Raw genomic sequence first — 27,103 nt, 5'->3', positions numbered from 1 at the left:
CAGAATTTAATGTGGACAATAAAAAATTTAATGTACAGTCAGAGTGATAGAAACACCAAAAGAAATACATACACTGCTGTTGTCAAATCTGTGATCATTGAAGCCAGAGGAACCCACATACCAACACAAGATGTAGACGCTATCACCTGAAGGAAAATTATAAAACCGCTGTTAGTTTTTAATCATTTAAAAGTGAACATTCCTAAATGTTGTAAAACAAGCTGCGATTTTCCACTCCCATTCACGTCGAGTGGGCTTGGCGACGGGAGTGGCAATTATTGCAAGAAGTCTAACCTGAAAGTCTGCCGTGATCATCCCTCCCCACATCAAGTGATGGGTCACGATTCCCTCTGTTCAAAATCAGGAGCATCATTATAATACATTTGCATCTCTTTATCAGGCCCACACGCCATAATCAAACTACCCATCAGTGAATCCATTCATGACGACGTGAGGTCAGAACGGTACGATTCACGACTGGCTTTAAAAAGCATGCACCTGGCATGCAAGCTCCCCTCTGAGTGGAGGTCACGGGGAATCGCCGGGGGGGGCGCCGACCGGGTGAGCACATGGCTCTCAGAGAGGCTCTGCATATTCAGTGTGTCGATTCAGGTGCATTGGCTCTGACTCCGGGAATTTCAGGCTCGACTCGGGGGCACTCGGGTTGACTCAAAGGGAGACCAGAGTAACACTCGAGGGAGACTGGGTAACACACAAGGGAGACTGGGGCAACACTCAAGGGAGGCCAGGGTAACATTCAAAAGGTACTGGGATAGCACTGGAAGGATACCGGGGGGGGTTTGACTGCAGGGTACTGGAGGGGAAGAATCGAGGGTAGTGGGGGTCTTGTTGGGGAAGTCTGGGTGTTGGACTCCAGGTTAGAGGGGGATTGACCTGAGGGTTAGCCAGGAATTGATTGTCGAGTGTGAAAAGTATTTTTCTGAGGATGCCTTCTGCTGCTGGGATGATGGCTTCTTCAAAGTGCCTCTCAGAGAGAAGGGCATGGGCCTCTTAGAAGGTCCTCACAGAGGGAAGGGCAGCTTGGGACAGTGGGGTGAGAGGAGGGTGGGTGTCATCACCAACTGATGGGTCCACTCAAATCTGGAGGGGGGTGGCTGACAAGGACAAGGCTAATATAAAAACATATCGGTGATCATTACTCCATTGCAAATGAAATCTACTGCACTCAAGTGGCACTCAGATTCCTAGGGCTTCCAGCAGTGAGCAATGTGAACTACAAGTGCTTCCACCCGCTGAATGTTCAGCTGGTCTGTGACCACACCAAATGTATCCTCCAGGTGTGTTCTCGATTCCCAGGGAGTGTGTATGATACCTACATTCTGAGCCACTCTTAGATCCCTGACATATTTCAAGGCCACAGAGGCTAGAGGACTTGTTCTTCGGAGGAGGTGGCTGATGACGCCTGTGTGGAGGTCACAGGGTGCAGCTGAGACAAGATGCAATGAGGCTCATGCTGTAACTCGCACTTTGCTGGATCAGGCCATAGAGATGCTGAAAATGAGGCTCTGATGCCTGTATTGGGCTAGTGGAGCCCTGTAATACAATCCACAGAGGGTGTCATGCATCATCATCGTCTGCCGCACCCCACAACCTGGCACTGCAACAAGGGCAGGAACTGCCTGAGGTGGAGATGGAGGAATAGTATGTCTTCTCCGATGAGGAGGATGTTGAAGAGGATGAGGCTGAATAGATCCTCGAGGGAAAGGATTTTGACCATGAGGCAATGGCGATGTTCAGACGAGGCAGATAAACTCGGGATGTGCTGGTCGCCGCTATATGCATGGAGGGTGATGAGAACATCCTGTGAGGACATCCCGTTATCTTCAGATTACTCTCCTGTCTGACAGATGATAGTGCACACTCGCTGTGATAAGGATCCTGTCATAGGGACCCAGCAGTTGTCCATAGTCCCTACTTTGCAGCAGGATGTTGACGACTTACAGTGGGGACAGTGCATAGCTCTTCACAGAGCTTCTAAGTGTCTGCCTCCTGTCTGGCTGAGGGAAGCTCACTTGATCTCAATGACTGGGGTCATACCATGGCAATGCGGAAAGTTTCACCTCAGCTACCCAGCATCCTTTGTGAGCTGCATTCTTGAGGTTGAGTGTCATCAGAGGGTGAGGTATATGGGATAGTGGGGGGCCAGCCACTCCTCAAAAAGTGTGGACAATGACTGGAATGAGTGACGTTAGCCCTATACATTGTGGGAGACATCCTCATTCCCTCTGAGAAGCAGGTCGGACTGATGTGTTCAGTCACTATGAGAGGATGCCACCAATGTGCTGGAAATCTGCACAAAGGGCGTGGAGGAAAGCCTGGACTGAGCACACTGCCTTTTTCCGTTGTAAGAATCAGATTTTCAGGTTGGGGCTACTGGAGCACAGCTCATCAGAACAAGGAGACAAAGAAAGGGTGCAATTATGAAGAGTTTATTTCCAGAGATGAATGTTATGTACACCTGTACCCATGTGGGGGGGCCCGGCCAGCTTTCAGGGTCCTGCTGTGTGGCAGTGCCACCTTCCTCGACTGGTGGAGCTGGAGCTGAAGCAGTCACAGGAAGTGGGGATTCGGATGAGCTGGACCCAGAGTCACCTGGGTGAATGGCCCTGGGCTATGCATCAGCTGAACCTCCTCCCTATGAATATCCAATGTCTCCTGGCTTCCTCCTTAGAATAGAGGGACCGTGGAGTTAGTTCAAGAAGCTCCGCCACCCTCTGGCATTACCACTGATGGATCCCAGCAAGTGCCTGCACCGTGGAGTGCATGTCCTGTAGCAGTGCAGGACAAAGGTCTTGCACCAAAGTCTCCATGGTGGCCACCATCTTGCTGTGTTGACCTTGGTGTGGTGCAATGTCGGCACAATCACCTCAGACATAAAGGGGAAGAACTCCTTCATGCAGCCTTTCAATGTAAGGAGTATACCAGACATCCCTTCCTGATTTTCCCGGGTTTGCCTTTGAAGTTCCAGAACTGAGGCAAGACCGAATTCAGAGGGAAGGGGAGCTTGGGACAGTGAGGTGAGAGGAGGGTGGGGGGTCATCACGGACTGATGGGTCCACTCAAATCTGGAGGGGGGGGGGGGTGCTTCTGGATGTGGGATGTTGACAAGGACAAGGCTAATATAAAAACATGTCAGTGATCATTACTCCATTGCAAATGAAATCTACTGCACTCAAGTGGCACTCAGATTTCCTGGCCTCCAGCAATCCTCTGAGTGCCAGCACCCTGGATATCCCTCTCAGCGCTGGATCAGAGAGAGGGATGTGCTCACCAGATTTTGAAGCTGTTTTGAACTCGGGCCCACCAAGGTGTGTGCCTCTGTGCTTGTGGAGGGTTGAGCCCTCGAAGTTTGGAAGGTTCATCCTCGAAGTCCTTGAGGACCTTGAGTACTGGTATCCCCCCACCCGTCTGGAATCTCTCCCTCTTGTTCTGTGCCAGCTTATCTTGCATGAAGACAGATGAAGAGAGTGTGAGTCGGACGTGTGCCAGGACAGATGGTAAGGATGCCTGGCATGTGTAGATAGTGAGTGGGACCAGTGAGGTGATGAGGACACGACCCACAGGGGTGATGAAGGCGCGTGTGGGAGAGCGAATGGTGCTGTCCGTTGATCTGGCACTGAGTAAGATTACTGTGGATGTGTGTGTGAGTTGAGAGTGATGAGAAGAGTGACATACCTCTGGCAGAATGGAGGAGATCATTCATCCTCTACCTGCATGGGACGGCTGTCTTCTTCTGCAGGACACTGACCACAACCTCTCATGCTGGGTTTATCACCTTGCTGCTAAGTATCCATACTGAGTGCGGGTAGATAGCATCATGTGAGGCCTCTACAGCGTCAAGCTGTCTCTGCACGGAGGCATCTGAAAGCTTGGGGGTGTATTTCTTGGTAGCCAGCAGTTCCCGGTTACCTGTAAAGTGTGGCTGCTGTGCACCAAGGCGGCCTCTAAATGTGGCTCCCTGATGATTGCAACGCTGAAGTGATGGCAGTCGAATCTGAGGCCATCCCGCCAGTGATACAGCATGAAACCCATGGATGAAAACTTTTGCCACTAAGTGCTACACTATAATGTGGGACAAGCCGCCATTGCCATCGCCGGGCTCAATGTCACTTTTCCCACCGCCACCGATTTCCGAGAAAATCTCGCCCAGTGTTGCCAAATATAAAAACAAGGTAATGTAGATTCTGGAGATCTGATATAAAAACAGAAAACGTAGAAACGTTCAGCAGATCAGGCAACATCTGTTGAGAGAGAAACAGAGTTATTGGGCAGGATTCTCCAGTCCCACCCATGGCAGGACCCAATGCGGGCGAGGGCAGAAAATCTGGCGTTCCAACCAAAACTCTATTAACGTTCAGCAATGCCGGAAAATCCCACTCACAAACAGGGACGGAAGATATCGGCTAATGGTTCAGGTCAATGACCTTTTATCAGTACTGAGTTCTGCTTAACCACTTCCTTACCTTGCAGGTCAGCTGTTCGGGAGAGAGAGGGAGCCAGGACCTTGGAAACAGCGCGGGAGTTTCAAAAAGCGCGGGAGCTGCGAGGCAGAGGGGACAGTTTAAAAGGGCGCGCTGTGGGTGAGGTAAGTACTGCATAACCACTTCCTTACCTTGCAGGTCAGCTGTTCGGGAGAGAGAGGGAGCCAGGACCTTGGAAACAGCACGGGAGTTTCAAAAAGCGCGGGAGCTGCGAGGCAGAGGGGACAGTTTAAAAGGGCGCGCTGTGGGTGAGGTAAGTACTGCTTAACCACTTCCTTACCTTGCAGGTCAGCTGTTCGGGAGAGAGAGGGAGCCAGGACCTTGGAAACAGCGCGGGAGTTTCAAAAAGCGCGGGAGCTGCGAGGCAGAGGGGACAGTTTAAAAGGGCGCGCTGTGGGTGAGGTAAGTACTGCTTAACCACTTCCTTACCTTGCAGGTCAGCTGTTCGGGAGAGAGAGGGAGCCAGGACCTTGGAAACAGCGCGGGAGTTTCAAAAAGCGCGGGAGCTGCGAGGCAGAGAGGACAGTTTAAAAGGGCGCGCTGTGGGTGAGGTAAGTACTGATTAACCACTTCCTTACCTTGCAGGTCAGCTGTTTGGGAGAGAGTTCAGTTTTGGGAGCAGGCCTATTGGCTGACTGTAAATCAGGAAGGATACAAAGGGTGTGGCTGAAGTGCCTATAGAAACAGAGTGCTGAAGGCAAACAGAGTGTATCTGAGTTTGGGTAAGGCTGAGTTCGGGTAAGAGGGGAGTGACAAAAAAAAAAAAAAAAAAAAAATCAAGTTAATTAAGTAAATTAATTAACTAGTTAAGGGAATTTGGTGCTCACCTGAAGGAGGTGCAGAGAAGCAGACCTGTGAGGGAGTCTCTGGAGCAATTGCATCACAGCCAGCAGGTAAGTGATTGGCTTGTAACTGGTAAGTGATTTCTCTCTCTTTGACTTTCTCTTAGCTGTGTAGTGTAGTTCAAATTTAACTTCAGGTTTAAGTCATGGCAGGAGAGCTCAGACCCGTGTCATGCTCCTCTTGTGAGATGTGGCAAGTCAGGGACCCTTCTGGTGTCCCTGACTCCTTCATCTGCAAGAAGTGTGTCCAACTGCAGCTCCTGTTAGACCGCTTGACGGCTCTGGAGCTGCGGATGGACTCACTTTGGAGCATCCGCGATGCTGAGGAAGTTGTGGAAAGCACATTCAGTGAGTTGGTCACACCGCAGATTAAAATTACTGAGGCAGATAGGGAAAGGGTGACCAACAGACAGAGGAAGAGTAGGAAGGCAGTGCAGGGATCCCCTGCGGTCATCTCCCTCCAAAACAGATTCACCGTTTTGGAAACTGTTGGGGGAGATGGCTCACCAGGGGAAGGTGGCAGCAGCCAGGTTCATGGCACCGTGGCTGGCTCTGCTGCACAGAAGGGCGGGAAAAAGAGTGGCAGAGCTATAGTGATAGGGGATTCAATTGTAAGGGGAATAGACAGGCGTTTCTGCGGACGCAAACGAGAATCCAGGTTGGTATGTTGCCTCCCTGGTGCAAGGGTCAAGGATGTCTCGGAGCGGCTGCAGGGCATTCTGGAGGGGGAGGGTGAACAGCCAGCTGTCGTGGTGCATATAGGCACCAACGATATAGGTAAAAAACGGGATGAGGTCCTACAAGCTGAATTTAGGGAGTTAGGAGTTAAACTAAAAAGTAGGACCTCAAAGGTAGTAATCTCAGGATTGCTACCAGTGCCACGTGATAGTCAGAGTAGGAATGACAGGATAGCTAGGATGAATACGTGGCTTGAGAGATGGTGCAAGAGGGAGGGTTTCAAATTCCTGGGACATTGGGACCGATTCTGGGGGAGGTGGGACCTGTACAAATCGGACGGTCTGCATCTGGGTGGGACCGGAACCAATGTTCTCGGGGGGGTGTTTGCTAGTGCAGTTGGGGAGGGTTTAAACTAATGTGCCAGGGGGATGGGAACCGATGTAGGAAGTCAGTGGGGACAGAAACAAAAGGCAGGAAGGGAGAGTGTGTAAAGCATGACCAGAGAAAGCAGGGCAGAGAGCAAGGAAGGTCTACATTAAACTGCATTTATTTCAATGCAAGGGGCCTGACGGGCAAAGCGGATGAACTCAGGGCATGGACGGGCACATGGGACTGGGATATTATAGCTATGACTGAAACATGGCTAAGGGAGGGGCAGGACTGGCAGCTCAATGTTCCGGGGTACAGATGCTATAGAAAGGATAGAACAGGAGGTAAGAGAGGAGGGGGAGTGGCGTTTTTGATTAGGGAGAACATCACGGCAGTACTTAGAGGGGATACATCCGAGGGTTCGCCCACTGAGTCTATATGGGTGGAACTGAAAAATAAGAAGGGAGAGATCACCTTGGTAGGACTGTACTACAGGCCCCCAAATAGCCAGCGGGAAATTGAGGAGCAAATATGTAAGGAGATTACAGATAGCTGCAAGAATAATAGGGTGGTAGTAGTAGGGGACTTTAACTTTCCCAACATTGACTGGGACAGCCATAACATTAGGGGCTTGGATGGAGGGAAATTTGTTGAGTGTATTCAGGAGGAATTTCTCATTCAGTATGTGGATGGACCGACTAGAGAGGGGGCAAAACTTGACCTCGTCTTGGGAAATAAGGAAGGGCAAGTGATAGAAGTGCTAGTGAGGGATCACTTTGGGACAAGTGACCATAATTCCATTAGTTTTAAGATAGCTATGGAGAATGATAGGTCTGGCCCAAGAGTTAAAATTCTTAATTGGGGCAAGGCCAATTTTGATGGTATCAGACAGGAACTTGCAGAGGTAGATTGGGGGAGACTATTGGCAGACAAAGGGACGGCTGGTAAATGGGAGGCTTTTAAAAATGTGTTAACCAGGGTGCAGGGTAAGCACATTCCCTTTAGAGTGAAGGGCAAGGCTGGTAGAAGTAGGGAACCCTGGATGACTCGAGATATTGAGACTCTGGTCAAAAAGAAGAAGGAGGCATATGACGTACATAAGCAACTGGGATCAAGTAGATCCCTTGAAGAGTATAGAGATTGTCGAAATAGAGTTAAGAGGGAAATCAGGAGGGCAAAAAGGGGACATGAAATTGCTTTGGCAAATAATACAAGGGAGAATCCAAAGAGATTCTACAGATACATAAAGGGGAAAAGAGTAACTAGGGACAGAGTAGGGCCTCTTAAGGATCAACAAGGGCATCTATGTGCAGAGCCACAAGAGTTGGGTGAGATCCTGAATGAATATTTCTCATCGGTATTCACGGTGGAGAAAGGCATGGATGTTAGGAAACTAAGGGAAATAAATAGTGATGTCTTGAGAAGTGTGCATATTACAGAGGAGGAGGTGCTGGAAGTCTTAAAGCGCATCAAGGTAGATAAATCCCCGGGACCTGATGAAATGTATCCCAGGATGTTGTGGGAGGCTAGGGAGGAAATTGCGGGTCCCCTAACCGAGATATTTGAATCATCGGCAGCCACAGGTGAGGTGCCTGAAGATTGGAGAGTGGCGAATGTTGTGCCCTTGTTTAAGAAGGGCAGCAGGGAAAAGCCTGGGAACTACAGACCGGTGAGCCTAACGTCTGTAGTAGGTAATTTGCTAGAAGGTATTCTGAGAGACAGGATCTACAAGCATTTAGAGAGGCAAGGACTGATTCGGGGCAGTCAGCATGGCTTTGTGCGTGGAAAATCATGTCTCACAAATTTGATTGAGTTTTTTGAGGGAGTGACCAAGAAGGTAGATGAGGGCAGTGCAGTAGACGTTGTCTACATGGACTTTAGCAAAGCCTTTGACAAGGTACCGCATGGTAGGTTGTTGCAGAAGGTTAAAGCTCACGGGATCCAGGGTGAGGTTGCCAATTGGATTCAAAATTGGCTGGACGACAGAAGACAGAGGGTGGTTGTAGAGGGTTGTTTTTCAAACTGGAGGCCTGTGACCAGTGGTGTGCCTCAGGGATCGGTGCTGGGTCCACTGTTATTTGTGATTTATATTAATGATTTGGATGAGAATTTAGGAGGCATGGTTAGTAAGTTTGCAGATGACACCAAGATTGGTGGCACAGTGGATAGTGAAGAAGGTTATCTAGGATTGCAACGGGATCTTGATCAATTAGGCCAGTGGGCCGACGAATGGAAGATGGAGTTTAATTTAGATAAATGTGAGGTGATGCATTTTGGCAGATCGAATCAGGCCAGGACCTACTCAGTTAATGGTATGGCGTTGGGGAGAGTTATAGAACAAAGAGATCTAGGAGTACAGGTTCATAGCTCCTTGAAGGTGGAGTCGCAGGTGGACAGGGTGGTGAAGAAGGCATTCGGCATGCTTGGTTTCATTGGTCAGAACATTGAATATAGGAGTTGGGACGTCTTGTTGAAGTTGTACAAGACATTGGTACGGCCACACTTGGAATACTGTGTGCAGTTCTGGTCACCCTATTATAGAAAGGATATTATTAAACTAGAAAGAGTGCAGAAAAGATTTACTAGGATGTTGCCGGGACTTGATGGTTTGAGTTATAAGGAGAGGCTGGATAGACTGGGACTTTTTTCCCTGGAGCGTAGGAGGCTTAGGGGTGATCTTATAGAGGTCTATAAAATAATGAGGGGCATAGATAAGGTAGATAGTCAACATCTTTTCCCAAAGGTAGGGGAGTCTAAAACTAGAGGGCATAGGTTTAAGGTGAGAGGGGAGAGATTCAGAAGGGCCCAGAGGGGCAATTTCTTCACTCAGAGGGTAGTGAGTGTCTGGAATGGGCTGCCAGAGGTAGTAGTAGAAGCGGGTACAATTGTGTCTTTCAAAAAGCATTTAGATGGTTACATGGGTAAGATGGGTATAGAGGGTTATGGGCCAAGTGCGGGCAACTGGGACTAGCTTAATGGTAAAAACTGGGCGGCATGGACTGGTTGGGCCGAAGGGCCTGTTTCCATGCTGTAAACTTCTATGATTCTATGATCAAAGGTCACAGACATTGGGCGGGATTCTCCGCCGGTAGGATGTTTCCGTTTTGCCGGCTGTCCGGGGGTTTCCCAACGGCGTGGGGCTGCTCCACAATGGGAAATCCCATTGACCTGCCGGCGTAATGGAGCATCCCGCCGGCGGGGTGAAGCATAAATGAGGCGCGGCGGAGAATCCCGCCCATTAACTTTAACTCTCTCCACAGATGCTACCTGATTTGCTGAGTATTTCCAGCATTTTCAAAGTTTTCGAATTGCACGTATAAAGATACAGTGATTTCCTGAATGGGTATTTGTGGATTGGAAAATGTTTAATGGTGTGTAAGGCACATTGATTTTGGCTGATTAATCACTTGTTAGATAGTTAACTCATATTTACTTTAAAATGTAATGACTTTGTTCTTCAGAATCTGCTCTTTTTATGATCTTTGTCAGTAGCTTCCACTTTATTTTAATTACGGGGCAATTTAGCATTGCCAATCCACCTAATCTGCACATCTTTGGGTTGTGGGGGCGAAACCCACGCAGGCACGGTGAGAATGTGCAAACTCCACACGGACAGTGACCCAGTGCCAGCATCGAACCTGGGGCCTCGGAGCCGTGAGGCAGCAGTGCTAACCATTGCGCCACTGTGGTGCCCACTGTAGCGTCCACTTGAATTCTTATTTAAAATATTACACGAAGCAATCATAAGGAATTTGCGACAGGATACCAAGTAACAACAACATATAAAAACTTAACAAATTTGTTTGAAATTTCCCTGTCCTTTACTTTAGTGCAGGTGTTAATCTGTTTAAAATAAATGTGTTCATATATTGAGAAAACGGATGAGGAGATTTTCGGGCAAACACATAAAACGTTCGTATTCCTCAATTATTTTAGTGTCACAGTTCTCAAACTCTAAGTTCTGCCCATATAATTTTTGTCATCAAATGACTTTTCAATTTTAAAACACTTCGGGGAAATCAAGCAATCTAGCAAAACAGAAAAGGGAGACTTTTGAAATTTAATGGAAAAGTGAAGATAATATGTGAAAATAGGAAGCATATGAATTTCTCAGCTACATATTGTAGAGTGTACTTACAGGTGAAAGTCCACTGACCCACATAATAGTCGCTCTTCTGTTTGTGGCAGGGACCTTTCTTATCAGGTAGATAACTTCCTCAAAATACACAAGATTTGCAATGACAGCCATTAGAGTGAGGACACTGTACAAGATGATAGTGGGCACACTTAAATCTGTGGAAAGAAACAAAACAAATTATTTAAATGAGCTACTTTCATTGTCATTTTGATAAACAATTTCATAAATACATTGATAATATTTATTTGTATTTGAATAAATGCTAGGTTTTGTTTGGAAATAACCAATTACTGTAAGTTTTATAAACAGGCTGTGGTGTTTTTTTTTTACAAGTACCCAATTCAGTATTTTTCAATTAAGAGGCAATTTAGTGTGGCCAATCCACCTACCCTGCACATGTTTGGATTGTGGGAGTGAGACCCACGCAGACATGGGGAGAATGTGCAAACTACACAAGGGCAGTGACCCGAGGGCAGGACTGAACCAGGATCCTCAGCGCCATGAAGCAGCAGTGCTAACCACTGCATCATCAAGCCAGCAGGGCCGTGGTGTTTTTAACCTTCTCTACGAAGTGGTACAATTGTATAAATGTATTTTGAATTTTCAACAGAAATTAAGCTGATCTTTTTTCAACGCTCTTTCCAAAATTCTGGATACTGGCCTAGAACCCTGCCCTTTCACAACCATATTCAGAATCTCACTTGCAAACCGGCCAGTCTCACTAAGATTGAAGCAGACGTTATCGCAGCTTCTTCATTAATAGCTTGCAGGCAGATTTTATTAACCTGGAAATCCCCCAAACCCCCCAGTGCTGTATCCTGGTTGGAAGACTTGATGTCCTTTTGATATGTGAAGAAAATTAAATATGTCAACAGGGGATCAACTGAGAAATGTTTTTGTAGGTGGCAACCATTTGTCTCATTCGTCATATAATTGATTGCTGTCGACTGCTAAGTTCACTGTTTTCCTTTTTTTAATCATTTTTATTGTTGTATACTTGGAGGGGGGTGGAGAGCTGAATTTGTTTCTATGTATTATTCTGTTTCCCTGCTCCCTTTCCCACTTGAAAACCAATAAAAAGACGTTTGAAAAAAATAAATTACATATATTACAGATGTATGCTGAGCAGATGCCAGATAATGCAAATATAGTTGGCTTCATCATACCTAGCCATATTATTACTTTTATAGTTGATGATTGTTGATTGGAAGCCCATGCATAAAAGATTTCTACCTACTGAAAGGATTATCGGTATTGAGTAAAACTTGGCTATAAATACTGCAATAATGGCAGGCACGACTTCTGCTGTGAAAGAACCAGAGGAATAAAATTTCTCACCCTAACATTATTCTGACAATTAACAGGAGAGATTTCAGCCCCAAGGCTCCTTCTGTACAGATCTCTTGAATGGAAAGCATGATTATTTTGTAACCGTAAGAACAGGCTGTCTACACAAACTGGAGATTTTTGAGCTCCCGGTATATTTGAGGATTTTTTAAGAAGTGAGATGCAATGGTAGTCCTCTGAATTTCCTACTTGTTGCTGATGTTCCATGCATCTTCAATTTGCATTAATTTTATAGCCAATTGGAAATCACCAGATGCCCAAATGGGTTCAGTCGTGTACAAAAATGCAGCATGTATCGAATCCTCCAGATTCCCGAGGGCAGGGGCTCTCAACAGTTTTGCTTCTGAGTGTTATAACAATTTCATGGACCTTCAATAAAAAATTAATTATACAATTAAACATATATATATATTTTACTTTTGTTTTACTTAATGAGGCGGCATGGAGGCACAGTGGTTAGCACTGCTGCCTCACAGCGCCAGACACCCGGGCTCAATACTGACCTCGTGCGACTGTCTATGTAGAGTTTGTACTTTCTCCCCATATCTACGTGGGTTTCCTCCGGGTGCTCCGGTTTCCTCCCACCGTCCAAGAATGTGCAGGTTAGGTGGATTGGTCATGATAAATTAGTGTCCAGGGATGTGCAGGTTAGGTTGCGGGGTAATATGGACAGAGCAGGATGGTCAAAGGAGTGGACTTAGGTAGAGTGGATCTTTCGGAGGGCCAGTGCAGACTCAATGGGCCGAACGGCCTCCTTCTGCACTGTAAGGATTCTATGCTGCTATGATTCTATGTTGAGGTATTTTTAACAAGCACACATGCATGTCCTGATCAATATTTGTTCTGGCTCAGCACTTAGTTTTCACTGATGTTGTTGCTGAAAACCAGGCTTGACAGAAGTAGACTGTTCTTGATGTGGGGGGAAAAGTGTTAATATAAGTAATGAGTTATAATCTGAGTAATGTGCAAGAAAGCTGCCTCTCCCACAATATATTTCCACCACAACCCTTGGCCTACACATCTGCGATTATGTTTCTATATGTGTATACAGATTATGTTATTGTAGCTGATAAGCAAGCATGAAATCTTTTTGTTTTCCTTATATTTTAGTTAGGTGGGGTCACTGGGTTATGGGGATAGGGTGGAGGTTTGGGCTTGGGTAGGGTGCTCTTTCCTAGGGCTGGCGCAGACTCGGTGGGCTGAATGGCTGTAAATTCTATGATTTTATACATTGCTACTAGCTTGCTTGTCCGTGAGAATATAATAGTACATCTTTACACTGGGACACATGAGGCAATGAGCAGACAAACCAAGCTAGAGCATGGGGCTAACTCAAACGGTGCTGTGTATAAATGTATGTCATGGGGGCGGCACGTGGCACAGTGGTTGGCACTGCTGCCTACGGCGCTGTGGACCGGGGTTCGAATCCCGGCCCTGAGTCACTGTCCGTGTGGAGTTTGCACATTCTCCCCGTGTCTGTGTGGGTTTCACTCCCACAACCCAAAGATGTGCAGGTTAGGTGGATTGGCCACGCTAAATTGCCCTTTAATTGGAAAAAAAAATAATTGGGTACACTAAATTTAGTTTTAAAATAAATAAATAAATGTATGTTATTGTAATTGTTATTTTGAGAGATTCTGCAGCTTGAATCTTTCAACTGCATGCCTGGAATAAAGAATACCTTTCTCTGACTGACTCTGGGGCGAGATTCTCCGACCCCCCGCCGGGTTGGAGAATCGCCGGGGGCTGGCGTGAATCCCGCCCCCGCTGGTTGCCGAATTCGCCACCACCGGATATTCGGAGGGGGCGGGAATCACGCCGCGCCGGTTGGCGGGCCCCCCCCCCACGATTCTCCGGCCCGAATGGGCCGAAGTCCCGCCGCTAAAATGCCTGTCCCGCCGGCGTAGATTAAAGCACCTACCTTACTGGCGGGACAAGGCGGCGCGAGCGGGCTCCGGGGTCCTGGGGGGGGGGGGGGCGCGGGGCGATCTGGCCCCCGGGGGTGCCCCCACGGTGGCCTGGCCCGCGATCGGGGCCCACTGATCCGTGGGCGGGCCTGTGCCGTGGGGGCAGTCTTTCCCTTCCGCCTTCGCCACGGTCTCCACCATGGCGGAGGCGGAAGAGACTCCCTCCATTGCACATGCGCGGGAATGCCGTCAGCGGCCGCTGACACTCCCGCGCATGCACCGCCCGGAGATGTCATTTCCGCGCCAGCTGGCAGGGCACTAAAGGCCTTTTCCGCCAGCTGGCGGGGTGTAAATCCGTCCTGCGCTGGCCTAGCCCCTTAAGGTTGGGGCTCGGCCTCCAAAGATGCGGAGCATTCCGCACCTTTGGGGCAGCGCGATGCCCAACTGATTTGCGCCGTTTTGGGCGCCAGTCGGCGGACATCGTGCCGTTTCCGGAGAATTTCGCCCCAGGACTCAGAGTGGCATTTATCCCACAACAGTACTAAATGGGGCCAACACTTTAAGTGTGCAAAACATAGGAATGTGGGAACAGGAGTAGACTATTAAGCTCATCGAGACTGCTCTGCCATTCAATTAGATCATGGCTGATCATCTATCTCAATGTCGCTTTCCCACACCATGGGCGAGATTCTCCGACCCCCCCGCCGGGTCGGAGAATCGCCCGGGGCTGGCGTGAATCCCGCCCCCGCTGGTTGCCGAATTCTCCACCACCGGATATTCGGCGGGGGCGGGAATCGCACTGCGCCAGTTGGCGGGCCCCCCCCAAACGATTCTCCGGCCCGGATGGGCCGAAGTCCCGCCGCTAAAATGCCTGTCCTGCCGGCGTAGATTAAACCACCTACCTTACTGGCGGGACAAGGCGGCGCGGGCGGGCTCCGGGGTCCTGGGGGGGCGCGACCGGGGGGTGCCCCCACAGTGGCCTGGCCCGCCATGGCGGAGGCGGAAGAGACTCCCTCCACTGCACATGCGCGGGAATGCCGTCAGCGGCCGCTGACGCTCCCGCCCATGCGCCGCCCGGAGATGTCATTTCCGCGCCAGCTGGCGGGGCACCAAAGGCCTTTTCCGCCAGCTAGCGGGGCGGAAATTCATCCGGCGCTGATCTAGCCCCTCAATGTTGGGGCTCGGCCCCCAAAGATGCGGATGCCTGACTGATTTGCGCCGTTTTGGGCGCCAGTCGGCGGACATCATGCCGTTTCCGGAGAATTTCGCGTGAATCCCGACCCCGCCGGTTGCCAAATTCTCCGGCACCGGAGATTCGGCGGGGGCGGGAATCGCACCACGCCGGTTGGTGCCCCCCCCCCCCCCCCCCCCCCCGCGATTCTCCGGCCCGGATGGGCCGAAGTCCCGCTGCATTGTCTAACAATGGTCACTAGATGGCATCAGGAGTGGGAATCGTGCCTATCCCTTTTACACTTCCAGCGAGTGTTAGCGTCACACCGATTGCTGTTCAACATAGGACTTCTCAAGCCAGGAGCTCCAATACGGCATCTGGTTCTGTTTGTGGTTACACCCTATCTTTACCTTCCCTGCATCTATTTTACATATAAACTTGACATATGAATTTTACGTTTAAAGGGGGAGTGTAGTGAGTGAGTGGCATTGTGTTAATGTAATTTGATGAGTTGGCTCAGGAAATCTGCCATCCTTATTTGGTCTGGCTATATGTGACTTCAGATCCCCAGCAATATCTTTAACTCTTAACTGTCCTCTGAAACAACCTAGTAAGCCATTCAGTTTGAGGGCAATGAGACGCAATAAATGCTGACTTTGCCAGTCATGCCCACAACCCAAGGATGAATAACAAAGGTAAACTGTATTTAATGGACACACCTTGGCCGGGATTCTGCAAAATCATGGCAAAATGTTGAGTCTGGCGTAAACACCGGAGTGTTTCACGCCGGCGTCAACGGGCCTCTTGGCGATCCTGCAACCCACAGGGGGCCAGCACGGAGCTTCACACAGCTCCGGCTGCTGATACGGGCCCCAGCACTTCTGACCGCAGGTCCGCGCATCGTGCGGCGGCTGGCCATGGGTCCGTGCATGCATCGGTTGGCTGTTTACGCAACATGACGGAGCCCTACAGTGGCCCTGCGCGGAAGAAGATAGGCCCATCCCGGAATGCGCGCGCCCGCCGACCGGTTGCCCCCGATCGCGGGCCAGGCCATTGTGGATGCCCTGGAGTCTGATCCCTCCCGCCCCCCCCACCAGGACGGCCCCCGCAGTCGCGACGCCAAGCTCCCACCGGGTGAAACCATACGGGAACCACGCCGGTGGGACTCAGCGGAACTTGGCGGGAACTCGTCTGGTTGACCGTGGAGAATCGCCGTGGGGGCCATTTTCAACAGCACGCGAGAATCGCGCCTCGCCATCGGACCCGATCGCAGGCATTCTCCGCCCCCGCGCCGATCGCGATTTTGGTGCGCAGGCTCGGAGAATCCTACCCCTTAATGCAAATACAAACTCAGCAGAAGCTGTTCACATTAATTACTCCTGTGGCACTGAAATTATAAACCTGATGAGGGAAAGAAAATGAAAAGGGAGATTATTTGTTCTGAGAAAAGAGCAAGTGACTGAAAAAAATGGAACCGGGCTGTAGGAAAATAAGAACTGAAGCCAATTAACTGCTAAAGACGGTTTGGTCCCTGTGTCAAGTTTTACCACAAAGGTAAATTAAAGCAATATTCAGTTTCTTGATACAAAAATAGGTCAGTGGCAATAAAATGATGAAACCTGTGGTGAAGCATCACTGAACATAGATTATAAGTGTGTGGAAGTTGTTCTTCTTTTAGGATTGGCATAGAGGGATATGGCACCAGGAAATGCTGAGGGTTTGTGCCAAGGATGGCATCATGACTGGTACAGGCTTGGATGGCCGAAGGGCCTGTTCCTGTGCTGTATTGTTCTTTGTTCTTCTTTGAAATGATTATCAGTGAACTGAGTGAATGAAGGAGAGGAAAGTGCACATTTGCCTCCTGAGAAAATGGTTGATTAAAAACTGGCAGGTGTTAAAAGCAAGCACTAGAGAGGATACAATTAATTCAACTTTATTTGTTCTTAAAGGCAGAAGTGAAGGTTTTCAGATAAAAACCGAGTGGTGGACAAGCTCAGCAGGTCTGACATCAGGGAGTTGGTTGCATATGTGTGTGTGTTGGTTTGGCGGGGGGGGGGGGGGGGGGGGGCGTGTTTGCGTATTGAAAACAATCAGAACAGTATTGCTGAGCATATTTCTGGCGACTGGAGTAAAACCACCAAGGGCAAAATAGCAGTTGGGTATAATCTTGGTAAAAACACTTCCTCCAGTCAGGGAGAGATCTGGTAAAGCAATCAATTACACATGGCCGTTTTATTACAGACTGTTGGCTCGTCTTAAAATGAAATCTGGCAAAAGATGTATTTTAGTTTTGTTCCACTGAAGCTCTCTCCTAGCTGTTCTATTTGCATTTTTAACTATAGGCTTCTATGCTGCATTCTATTTCTTGAAAGGGCACATGGCAATTCCGGTGGCGCCCATGAGGGAGTAGGTCGCGCATTTGGTGGCTCCCGCTCGTGATGGACGTTTTGGACCTTTTTTTGGGAATTTTGTTTGAGAGGTCGGTGGTGGATGAGACTGTGAGGAGGAATCCCACCCAGTATATGGAGGCACAGTACAGAAGTGGACGTAAGGGAAGGAAGAACCGAATCGAACAGGCACGTGTAGATTCTGCAGCAAAAGAAAGCATGGTGGATCTGCAGAGTACTGGCTCGGTGGCCCAGTGGACACCGGACCAGCTGGAGGAGTTTATTCAGGAGGCCTTTGCCAAGCAAAAAAAGGAATGCCTGCACATCTACGGAGATCTGGGTGCGGACTTGGCCAAGAGAAGAGCGGGATTCAACCGAGTGAAATCGACCCTTTTCAAGAGGAAGGTGAAGCTTGGTCTACTTTATCCAGCTTGTTTATGGGTCATCTATGAAGAGCAGCAATTTTATTTCGAGTCGCCGGATGAAGCAATGGACTTTGTGAAAAGCAAAGGTCTAGATAGAGACTGAGGTGACTGATTTTGCTGTAGGGACTCTGCTAAAATTGTCCTTACTCATGCACTGCATGAGAAATGCCTTTTGTATTGTTTTTTGGGCTGTTGCTAAGTTTTGTGAGGTAACTTTATACTAGTGGGGGAAGGGTGGGTGACTCGTTGATGTTTTTTCTTTGGGTGTGTTTGGGTGGAAATGTACCTTTTGAATAGGTATGTCCGAGCGGGGGAGGGAGAGGGAACAATAGGAGGTAAGATTTCTGGCGCCATGGCGGGGAGTCACCAAGCCAGCTGGGCGGGTTGGCTCACGGAAGTGCAGTGGGGGGTGAGCAGATGTTATGTTTGTTGATGGGGGTTGCATTTATCGTGCTGTTAACTGGGGGGGTGGGTGGAATTGCTCTGCTGACAGGGGAGGGACTGTTGCTTGGAGATAAATGGGAGGTTGGGGACAGAGACTACCTGAGGGCGGGCCGGAGGGAGCGCGGGGCACGAGCTGGAGGCTGGCCTAAGAAGGGGGATGGTTGATTGGCAGGGGGGGGGGTTAAAAGCCTCCCGACCAGGCTGATCACGTGGAATGTCAGAGGGCTGAATGGGCTGGTTAAGAGGGCTCGCGTGTTCGCATATTTGAGGGAATTGAAGGCGGACATAGCAATGCTGCAGGAGACACACCTGAGGGTAATTGATCCGACTAGACTGAGGAAGGGATGGGTCGGGCAGGTATTTCACTTGGGGCTAGATTCTAAGACTAGAGGGGTCACGATCCTGATTAATAAACGAGTGTCATTTGAGGCGGGGAGAATAGTAGCGGATGGGAGGGGTAGATATATCACAGTTAGTGGGAAGCTGGAAGGGTTGCCGGTAGTGCTTGTGAATGTCTACGCACCAAACTGGGATGATGTGGAGTTTGTAAGACAATGTTAGGGAAGATCCCGGATCTGGATTCACACAAGCTGATCATGGGGGGGATTCAATACGGTCATTGACCCAAGGCTGGACCGGTCGAGTTCAAGGACAGGCAGAGAGCCGGCAATGGCGAAGGAACTAAAGGGGTTCATGGAGTAGATGGGTGGGGCAGACCCATGGAGGTTTGGACGGCCAAGAACGAAAGAGTTCTCCTTCTTCTCACATGTACATAAAGTAATACTCCCGGATCAACCTTTTTATTTGGAACAGGGCTTTACTGGCAGGGGTGGTTGATGCCGAGTACTCGGCGATTGCTGTGTCGGACCATACCCCACATTGGGTGGACCTACAGGTGAGCAAGGAGGATGGTCAGCGCCCGCAATGGAGATTGTATGTAGGACTGTTAGCGGACGAGTGGGTGTGCGGGCGGGTGAGGGAATCCGTCCAGAACTACCTGGAAATTAATGATTCGGGAGAGGTCTCAGCAGCAATGGTTTGGGATGCACTGAAGGCAGTGGTCAGAGGGGAGCTGATTTCGATTCGGGCTCATAGGGAGAAGGAAGAGAGGGCAGAGACGGATAGGTTGATCGGGGAAATACTTCAGATAGACAGGAGGTATGCGGAGGCCCCGGAGGTAGGATTACTGAAGGAACGACGGAGGCTACAGGTGGAACTTGGCTTGTTATCTATGGGGAAGGCGGTGGAGCAGTTGAGGAAGGTGAGGGGGGGGGTGATATATGAGTATGGAGAGAAGGCTAGTAGAATGCTTGTGCACCAGCTCAGGAAAAGGGAGGCAGCAGGGGAGATAGAGAGTGTGAAGCACAGAGGAGGGAACACAATCTTGGACCCAGCAGGGGTCAACAGGATGTTTAAGGAGTTTTACAGCAGGCTATACAAGTCGGAACCCCCAGCTGGAGTAGAAGGAATGAGGCAATTTCTGGGAGGGCTGGAGTTCCCGAAGGTGGATGAAGGGTTGGTAGAAGGGCTGGAAGCCCCGATAGGGATTGAAGAAATAGCAGATTGACTGGAGGCCATGCAGTAAAGCAAGGCCCGGGACCAGATGGTTACCCAGTGGAGATTTATAAAAAGTTCTCTGAGATGCTGGGCCCACTGATGGTGAGGACGTTTATCGAGGCAAGGGAGCGCGGTGTTCTTCCCCCGGCAATGTCACAGGCCTCGATCTCACTGATCCTGAAGCGGGAGAAGGACCCCGAGCTATGCGGGTCCTACAGGTCGATCTCCCTGTTGAATGTTGATGCCAAACTGTTAGCTAAAATCTCGTCCTCAAGGATAGAAGACTGTGTCCCGGAGGTGATAGGGGAAGATCAGACCGGGTTCGTTAAGGGTAGGCAGCTAACGGCCAACGTTAGAAGGCTCTTGAATGTAATTATGATGCCCCAGAGGGAAAGGAGGTGGAGGTAGTGGTCGCAATGGACGCAGAGAAGACCTTTTAAAAAATAATTTAGAGTACCCAATTCATTTTTTCAAATAAGGGGCAATTTAGCGTGGCTAATCCACCTAACATGCACATCTTTGGGTTGTGGGGGCGAAACCCACGCAAACACGGGGAGAATGTGCAAACTCCACACAGACAGTGACCCAGAGCTGGGATTGAACCTGGGACCTCAGCGCCGTGAGGCAGGAGTGCTAACCACTGTGCCACCGTGCTGCCCTGCAGAGAAGACCTTTGACCAGGTGGAATGGAACTATCTGTGGGAGGTGTTGGGGCAGTTCGGGTTTGGTCGGGGTTTCATCGACTGGGTCAGGCTGCTGTACCATGCACCAGAGGCGAATGTTCGAATGAACCAACATCCGTCGGGCTATTTTAGACTGCACCGGGGGACTAGGCAGGGATGCCCCCTCTCTCCGTTCCTGTTCGCTCTGGCCATTGAGCCACTGGCTGTGGCGTTTAGAGCTTCCAGGGGCTGGAAGGGGCTGGTCCGGGGTGGATTGGAACACAGGGTCTCGCTATAAGCCGACGACCTGCTCCTGTATGTTTCCGACCCGTTAGAGGGGATGGGAGAGACCATGAGGATTTTAAGGGAATTTGGCCGGTTTTCGGGGTACAAATTGAACATGGGGAAAAGCTAGATGTTTGCGACCCAGGCAAGGAGGCAGGTGAGGAGACTCGGAGAGCTGCCGTTCAGAGGTGGCTTCCGTTATTTAGGGAACCAGGTGGCACGAGACTGGGGGCTGTTACGTAAACTAAACTTGACCCAGGTAGTGGAACAAATGAAAGAAGACTTCCGAAAGTGGGATATGGTCCTGTTATCACTGGCAGGGAGTGTACAGACAGTGAAAATGACGGTCATTCCAAGATTCCTGTTTGTTTTTCAGTGCCTCCCCATCTTTATCCCAAAGGCCTTTTTCAAGTGTGTAAATAAGGTGATCTCCGGTTTTGTGTGGGCGGGTGAAACCCTGCGAAGAAGGTGATGCTGGAGTGTGGCCGGCGGGAAGGTGGGCTGGCGCTGCCGAACTTGAGCAACTATGACTGGGCGGCAAAAAAGCCATGATTAGGAAGTGGGTAGTGGGGGAAGGGTTGGTGTGGGAGCGAGTAGAGGGAGCTTGTAAGAACACGAGTTTAGGGGTATTGGTCACGGCACATCTGTCGTTCACGTCGGCCCGGTACTTCACAAGCCCGGTGGTAGTGGCGGCCCTGAGAGTCTGGGGGCAGTGGAGGAAACATGTGAGAGCGGAGGCAGCATCGGTTTGGGCTCCAATCTGTAGCAACCATCAGTTTGCCCAGGGAGACTGGATGGAGGGTTTTGGGGAGGGCAGAGAGCAGGGATCAGGAGGGTGGGAGATTTGTTTATAGATGGGAGCTTCCCCGGTTTGAGGGAGTTAGAGGAGAAGTTTGAGTTGATGGGAGGGAATGGGTTTAGGTATCTGCAGATTCGGTACTTCTTGCGAAGGCAGGTTCCAACCTTCCCACTCCTACCACCAATGGGGGATACAAGATAGGGTAATTTCTAGAGTATGGGTGGGAGAGGGGAAGGTCTCAGATATCTATAAAGAACTCATGTAGTCAGACCAAACGCAGACAGAGGAACTAAAGCCCAAATGGGAGGATGAGTTAGGGGGAGAGATAGAGACAGGTCTCTGGGCGGATGCGCTAAGCAGGGTCAACACATCCACATCTTGCGCCAGGCTCAGCCTGATACAATTTAAGGTGGTTCACCGGGCACACATGACGGTGGCCTGGATGAGCAAGTTTTTTGGGACAGAAGACAGTTGTGCATGGTGTGCGGGAGGGCCAGTGAACCATGTTCACATGTTTTGGGCATGTTCGAAGCTTAAGGGATTTTGGCAGAGTTTTACAGAAGTCATGTCCACAGTGTTAAAAACAAGGGTGGCACCGAGTCTCGGAGGACCCGGGAGTCCAAGGGGCGAGAAAGGCCAATGTGTTGGCCTTTGCCTCCTTGGTAGCCCGGAGATGGATACTGTTAGGACGGAGGGACTCGAAGCCCCCAAAATCAGAGACCTGGATCAATGACATGGCTGGCTTCCTCAGACTTGAGAAAATCAAGTTCACTCTAAGAGGGTCAATGCTAGGTTCATCCGGAGGTGGCAGCCGTTTGTCGACTTCTTTACAGAAAATTAACTGTCAGCAGGTTAGTCTAGATTACTGTTCAAGGAAGGTGGGACCTGTGAGGGAGGTAGAAGGTCTTTGCACCATGTTTATAGTTGTTTGTCTATGGTTTACTGTTGTTGTTATAAAAGCACAAATGCCTTAATAAAATATTTTACAAAAAAAAAGAAAGGGCACATGGCCCAATACTTTATATTAATTCTTCCGATGTCAAAAGTGGTGATGGGCCAGGCGGCATGCTGGCGCAGTGGTTAGCAGTACTGCCTTTGCACATTCTCCCTGTGTCTGCGTGTGTTTCACCCCCATAACACAAAGATGTGCAGGGTAGGTGGATTGGCCACGGTAAATTGGCCCTTAATTGGAAAAAAAGAATTGGGTTCTAAATTTATTAACGAAAAGTGGTGATGGGCTGAATTTAATCTCCGTCACGATGCTTCCAGCTTCCATTGGTGCTACAAAGACCGGGTGCTGTTTTCTTGGGGCATGCCGTACCACCGGCAGCATCTAGCATGGTGCATCCTTGTTGAGATGGGCACAGCCACTAGCATCATTCTGTATTGGAAGGCTGTGATGGTAGCTATTCTTTTTTTATATATATATAAATTTAGAGTGTCCAAATCCTTTTTTTCCAATTAAGGGGCAATTTAGCGTGGCCAATCCACCTAGCCTGCACAGCTTTTGGGTTGTGGGGGCGAAACCCACGCAAACAAGGAGAGAATGTGCAAACTCCACACAGACAGTGACCCAGGGCCGGGATCGAACCTGGAACCTCGGCGCCATGAGGCAGCAGGGCTAACCCACTGCTCCACCGTGGTGCCCCTGGTAGCTATTCTGACAACGCATGGTCCAACCAATTGATATACGGCTGGATGCTTCCGTTCCCCCAGCCATGTGTTTCCTGGCACCACGCCATTCGCTAGCAGTGGGATTCTCTGTTCCCACTGCTGTCAATAGGTTCTCCCGTTAAAGACACCCCACGCCCCTGGGAAACCCACGGGTGGGGGTACGCTGCCAGCGGGAAAAGAGATCCCAACGGCTGGGGAATTCCAGCCAAAATATCAGGATGCCTAACATGGACCACAGATGCAATGTTAGCATACATGTCAAGAGGGCTGGAATACAAGACCAGGCATGTACTTCTGATGCTGTATAAGGCTCTGGTCAGACCCCATTGGAGTATTCTGAGCAGCTTTGGGCCCCAATTCTAAGGAAGGATGTGCTGGCCTTGGAAAGGGTCCAGAGGAGGTTCACAGAATGATCCCTGGAATGACGAGCTTGTCATATGAGGAGCGGGTGAGGACTCTGGGTCTGTGCTCGTTGGAGCTTAGAAGGATGAGGGGGGATCTTATTGAAACTTCCAGGATACTGAGAGGCCTGGATAGAGTGGACATGGAGAGGAAGTTTCCACAAATAGGAAAAACTAGAACCAGAGGCCACAGCCTCCGACTGAAGGGACAATCCTTTAAAACTGAGAGGAGGATGAATTTCTTCAGCCAGAGGGTGATGAATCTGTGGAACACTTTGCCGCAAAAGGCTGTGGAGGCCAAATCACTGAGTGTCTTTAAGACAAAGATAAATAGGTTCTTGATTAATAAGGGGATCAGGGCTAAGGGGGAATGCAGGAGAATGGGGATGAAAAACACATCAGCAATGATTGAATGGTGGAGCAGCCTTGATGGGCCGAATAACCTAATTTTGCTCCTATGTCTTATGGTCTTAAAAACAAGTACAAAGATTTTGGATTTTTGTTGCTGAAAGTTGGGAGTCAACTTATACACGAGGCACATGAAAAATGAACAGATCTTTGGCCAAAAGTAGGAGATAACCTTTACATGAGATTGACCATTACTCGAGTATATACGGTAATATATTAGCATGGCTTGAGATTGGTTATTAGACAGAAAACAGAGAGTAGGAATTATTGGAACATGTTCAAGTTGACAGGCTGTAATGAGTGGATTTGCTGAATTGGAGTCCAAACTGTAGACATTGAGGTGCATCAGCAAGTGGAGAATTATCTGGACACTTTGCTCAGGGAGGCAGTACTATTCCTTCGGTTAAGTAGAACTTTAGAATTGGCCAATGGTCAAAGACAGGAGGGTGTGACAGCAAGTCAGACAGATTAAGGGATCCAGCATGAAGCGATGGAGGAGTCTTATTGCAACTAAAAACAGATAAAGCACTTGGGGAATACAAGGAAAGTAGAAAAGAGCTCAAGCAGGGAGTTAGGAGGGCAAAAAGTGTCACAAAATATCCTTGGCAGATAGGATTAAGGAGAATCCCAAGGCATTTTATACAATTAGGAACAAGAGGGTAGCTAGAGAAAGAGTTGGCCCATTCAAGGACAAAGGAGAGAAATTATGTGTAGAACCAGAGGAAGTAGGTGAGGTCCTTAATGTGTATTTTGCATTGGTATTCACAAAGGAGAGGGACGTGTTGATTGGTGGTGTCTCAGAGGGATGGGTAAACACTTTAGGACAGGGCGTTATTATGAGGGAGGAAATGTTAAGTGTGTTGAAAAGCATTAATGTAGACAAATCCCCAGGGTCAGATAGCATCTATCCCAGATTACTGAGGGAAACAAAAGATGAAATCGCTAGGCCTCTGACAGAATTCTTTGTGTCCTCATTGGCCACAGGTGAGATCCCAAAGGAGTGGAGGATAGCCAATGTTGTACCGTTATTTAAGAGATGTTGCAAGGATGATCGGGTAGTTATAGGCCAGTGAGCTTGACGTCAGTGAAAGTTAAATTGTTGGAAAAGATTCTCAGAGATAGGATCAATGCACATTTGGAAGTGAATGGCCTTATTAACGACAGACAGTACGGTTTTGTATGAGGGAGGTCATGCCTCACTAATTTGATTGAATTCTTTGAGGAGGTGACAAAAATGAAGGGCTGTGGATGTTGTCTACATGGACTTTAATAAAGCATTTGATAAGGTCCCTCATGGCAGGCTGGTGCAAAAGGTTAGATCACATGAGGTCAGGGGTGAACTAGCTGGATGGATCCAGAACTGGGTTGGCCATAGAAGACAGAGGGTAGCAGTGGAAGGACGTTTTTCCGAATGGAGGTCTGTAACTAGTGGTATTCTGCAGGGATCAGTTCTGGGACTTCTGCTCTTTGTGATATATATAAATGACTTGGAAGAAAACGTAGCGGGTCTGATTAGCAAGTTTGCGGATGATACTAAGATTGCAGGAGTTGCGGATAGTGATGAAGATTGTCAGAAAATACAACAGGATATAGATAGGCTGCAAAATTGGGCAGAGAAATGGCAGGTGGAATTTAACCCGGACAAATGTGAGGTGATGCATTTTAGTAGATCTAATTAAGGTGGGAGCTATAACATAAATAGCAGAACCATCAGGCGCATTGAGACACAGAGAGATCTGGGCGTGCAGGTCCACAAACACCTAAAAAGTGGCAGCACAGGTGGAAATGGTGATAAAGAAAGCACATGGCATTCTTGCCTTCATAGGACAGGGTATCAAGTATAAAGGCTTGAACATTATGTTACAATTATACAGAACGTTGGTTAGGCCCCATTTGGAATACTGTGTCTAATTCTGGTCACCGCACTACAAGAAGGGCGTGGAGGCTTTGGAGAGAATACAAAAAAGGTTTACCAGTGTGGTAGTCACCACTGATGCATATATTAGGTGCTTTGTGGCAAGGTCCTGTACTACATGTACTGGGGTAGTTCCCTGCCTGCTGGCTCCGCCCAATATGCAGAGTATAAATATGTATGCTCCTTGTACAGCAGCCATTTTGCCAGCTGCTGTAGGAGGCCACACATCTTAGTGTAATAAAGCCTCGATTGCATCCAACTCTCGTCTTTGTGCAATTGATTGTGCATCAAGTTATTACACTAAAGTTTTCAGAAGATGGACCTCCGCATCAAGCCGGATCGCCTGCAGCTGGATCCGCAATCAGGCAACGCCAAAAAGGACTTTCAACATTGGCTAGCCTGTTTCGAAGCTTACATCAGGTCTGCACCAGACCCAATTTCGGAAGCTCAGAAGATTTAGATCCTCTACACGCGGCTGAGGTCCAACGCCTTTCCACCTATCCAGGAAACGCCGACCTACGAAGACACCATGGCACTACTGAAGGAAAACTACGCTCAGCGGACTAACACGCTCTACGCCAGACACATCCTCTCCACTCGTAGTCAACTTCCCGGTGAGTCAGTGGAAGATTTCTGGCGTGTTCTAATTCCCCTAGTCAGAGACTGTGACTGTCAGGCCATATAGGCCACGGAACACTCGAACTTGCTCATGAGACGCTTTTGTTACGGGGATAGGGTCGGATTATATCCGCCAGCACCACTTAGAAGGGGCCACGCTCGACCTCGCGGCAACCAAAAAGCAACGCTCTCGTTGATGGTCGCTTCGCGCAACATCCAGGCCTACACCCCCGGCCGCGCGGCCCACCCCTTCTACACATCGTGGACTCCGCAGATGGCCACCCCATCGGGGACCCCACTCAGCCAGCCTGTGCCGTGTGGCAGCCAACCAACCCCGGGGGCCCCAAATGTTACTTCTGTGGGCAGCCAAAACACCCCCGACAACGCTGCCCGGCCCGGAGCGCCCTTTGCAAGGCCTGCGGCAAGAAGGGACACTACGCTGTGGTGTGCCAGGCCCTCACAGTCACCGCTATTGTTCCGATTTCCCCCCCACATATGGCCAGTGGGCGCCGCCATCTTCCTCTCCCCAGACCATGTGCGGCCCGTGGGCGCCGCCATCTTGTTCGACCCACCA

At 49.3% G+C, this 27,103-nt stretch overlaps 1 protein-coding gene across 3 annotated transcripts in view; it reads right to left on the bottom strand.

Annotated features, from left to right (window-relative positions):
• LOC140428001 (organic solute transporter subunit alpha-like) overlaps window positions 1-27,103 on the bottom strand; it is a 77,116-nt gene that overhangs the window by 28,041 nt on the left and 21,972 nt on the right. For all 3 annotated transcript variants that reach the window (XM_072513944.1, XM_072513942.1, XM_072513943.1), the window contains exons 2-3: window positions 10,530-10,684; window positions 73-146 (exon numbers count right to left, since the gene is read on the bottom strand). In XM_072513944.1, the coding sequence (XP_072370045.1) occupies window positions 73-146; window positions 10,530-10,640 (185 nt within the window). In that variant the 5' untranslated portion in view covers window positions 10,641-10,684. The remainder of the gene's footprint in view (window positions 1-72; window positions 147-10,529; window positions 10,685-27,103) is intronic.

The sequence above is a fragment of the Scyliorhinus torazame genome, chromosome 8 (genome assembly GCF_047496885.1).
Source record: "Scyliorhinus torazame isolate Kashiwa2021f chromosome 8, sScyTor2.1, whole genome shotgun sequence".
In the NCBI taxonomy this organism is placed as follows: Eukaryota; Metazoa; Chordata; class Chondrichthyes; order Carcharhiniformes; family Scyliorhinidae; genus Scyliorhinus; species Scyliorhinus torazame.
Note: the sequence above shows the minus strand (reverse complement) of the source record. Positions and strands in the feature narration are given on the sequence as shown.